Raw genomic sequence first — 2,600 nt, 5'->3', positions numbered from 1 at the left:
TTTACTCAATTATTTGTTTTTCCCTGCTGATTAGCCCTATGATTGGGATGAAGAAGAGGATGGAATATGGAAACCACCAAAAGTACCTAATCCAGCATATAAGGGACCGTGGAAGCGTAAGGTATAGCAAAGGGTTTTAAATGCTATTGAACTTAAGAGAGTAAGCTTATTTCATTATTCACATCTCAGCTATGAAATTTTCTTTTGATTTTTTGTTTTTATTAATGTAACAGAAAATCAAGAATCCTAACTATAAAGGAAAGTGGAAGATACCTTGGATCGATAATCCAGGTAAAGCACTGTTGTACAAACTCACCTATGAATTTTGCAGTTTCAATAAAAAATTTCCTCTGAATTTTGTTCAAATTTTTTTAAATATTTTCTGTCCTTTTTATTTTACTTTATTTTTGCCTTTTCCTTTCATTAGAATTTGAAGATGATCCTGATCTTTATGTTCTGAAGCCAATTAAGTATGTAGGCATTGAAATTTGGCAGGTGAGACTAGGATGTTTTTATGCTTAGTATAGTGTCTCATTTATTTCACAGGAATAACATTCCGTTTTATATTGTGACTGGATTTCAATTTTATCATGCTCTGCAGGTAAAAGCAGGTTCTGTTTATGACAACATACTGATTTGTGATGATCCTGACTATGCCAAGCAAATAGTGAATGAAGTTTTCGCTAATAGGGAGGTCAGCCCCTGCTCCTTAACTTTGTTATGAGCACGTCAAGGTCGCTGGAACATCTCTGTTTTTTTCCTCTAACATTTCTATTTCTTTCTGATGTTTTAGGCTGAAAAAGAGGCATTTGAGGAAGCAGAGAAAGTGAGAAAAGCAAAAGAGGAAGAGGTTTCAGCCTTACCAGTTCCGTTGATTACTTATCAGTTACAGTAATAAATAAAGACCCTTAAAAAAGTGTTGACTTTGTATGCAGGAATCCCAAAGAGCAAGAGAGGAAGGTGAAAGGAGGAGAAGAGAAAGGGATAATGATCGACGGCATCGACACAGAGACCACTACAGAGACAGATACAGGAAGGTTAGTGTCTTGCTCTCTTGAACGGTGTCATCTGAAAGTTTTAAATGAACATAGTTATTTAAATTTAGTCCGTAGTTTCAAAAATTATACTTGCTTATAATTTGGTCAAACTCTTTTTTTATAATCAATTATAATTTTTGAGAAACATGCACTTAGTCTTCGAAAGGCCGTCTCACATGTAGGCTGAATTCTATTTTTCATCAAAGTCGACACGGTTACAATTTTCATAAATGGGTGTTGGCATGACTTAGTTAATCTAATAGCTTAAACTTTTAGAGGGTGGACACAGTTGTGGTGCATTTTAGATGTTTTGTTGTTTCTTTACATATGTATATTACATAACTTGAAATTGTATGCCCTGACTTTTGCGAGTAAACATTTTTCCCTTGTGCACATAGAAATATAACATCTGATCTCTGAATATCTATTTTGCAGCATCGCCGTGATTACTTGGACGATGATTATCATGTAAGCTTCTATTAACTCATCGGTTATGTGTATATGTTTCAAAAACTGTTGTTTAATTTGACCGAACTTAAATGCTGACACTCAATAATCTTTTGTAAGATTACTCTTGACGGGTATCTGGAATTCCAGATTGCATGGGCTAAAATTTTTTGTACTTTTGTTTCAAAAAAGAGGATATTGAAGTTGTCAATGTCGAGAGTAATCTTACAGGGTGACATAATAATCTAGTTATGGCATCGTGTCAGTCGTCTTTAATCTATAGAATGCATCTTCCATCACTCGGAAAATGGGTAGATACTTTGGTTTGTTAGGTTGCTCGGAAATTTTAGAAATCACTCAAGTTTTTTAAAGAAAACAGTATCTTTTAGCTTTTATGTTTCTTTTCCTGTCAGTTCAGACCCTACCATTTGAAATTTGAAACCTTGCTAGATAATCTTCTTTTCACTCTCTGTTGCAGGATGAACTTTGAGTGTGCATCGACATTTCTGCAAAAGTATTTCCCACGTTGAAATTGTTCAAATTGGACTGTATTTTTGTACTCAAGAATGCTGATGGTCTGTTTTAATGCTTTGCATATTTTGCTCATAGGAAGCCAAATTTATGTTCAGTTAGGATCTGATTTACGTACTCTAAAGCTACTAAATGCAGTGCTTTTCTAGCTTATATTTTTGGTATTGGAGATGATCTTTTCTTGATGATATTGTCTTGGATTTGGAAGAATCATGCGTCTAACAAACTTCATCTTCTTCCTCACCTTCGTTCTTTCCAACTTTATTTCCTCACTGGAGAACAACCCGCCAATCTCTGGGTGCGCGAAGAGAAATAGGTGGTGCTGAAAATGGTAAATATAGGGGGTTGACCATGTGGGTTGACCAAATTCGAACGTTTGGAGGTCGATCATGTAGGTTAACCCGATTCAAAAGGTACAACTACAAACCTTCCTGTAACCAAATTCCCAGCACCTCCAAATGGAGTTGCAGGTATCATTAAAAGTATGCAAATTCGTGCACGAAAATAGCATAATGGGAAAGAAACAAAACCAACTATTTTTAAGGTATTGTTGAAAGTACTCATTATTTCATGTTTTTTTTTTTT

At 35.0% G+C, this 2,600-nt stretch overlaps 1 protein-coding gene across 1 annotated transcript; it reads left to right on the top strand.

The window, feature by feature from the left end:
- Nucleotides 1-34: 34 nt before the first annotated feature.
- LOC111376612 (calreticulin-3-like) lies at nucleotides 35-2,203 on the top strand (the record flags this gene model as incomplete). The annotated part of the gene is made up of 8 exons (XM_022999575.1): nucleotides 35-121; nucleotides 234-291; nucleotides 428-495; nucleotides 602-694; nucleotides 794-850; nucleotides 936-1,037; nucleotides 1,473-1,505; nucleotides 1,963-2,203. Coding segments are annotated over 8 exons (510 nt in total), but the record flags the coding sequence as incomplete, so codon positions are not given.
- Nucleotides 2,204-2,600: the final 397 nt, after the last annotated feature.

The sequence above is a fragment of the Olea europaea genome, unplaced genomic scaffold (genome assembly GCF_002742605.1).
Source record: "Olea europaea var. sylvestris unplaced genomic scaffold, O_europaea_v1 scaffold15323, whole genome shotgun sequence".
NCBI classification, from domain to species: domain Eukaryota; kingdom Viridiplantae; phylum Streptophyta; class Magnoliopsida; order Lamiales; family Oleaceae; genus Olea; species Olea europaea.
The sequence above is the reverse complement of the archived record's forward strand: the minus strand, read 5'-3'. Positions and strand labels throughout refer to the sequence as shown.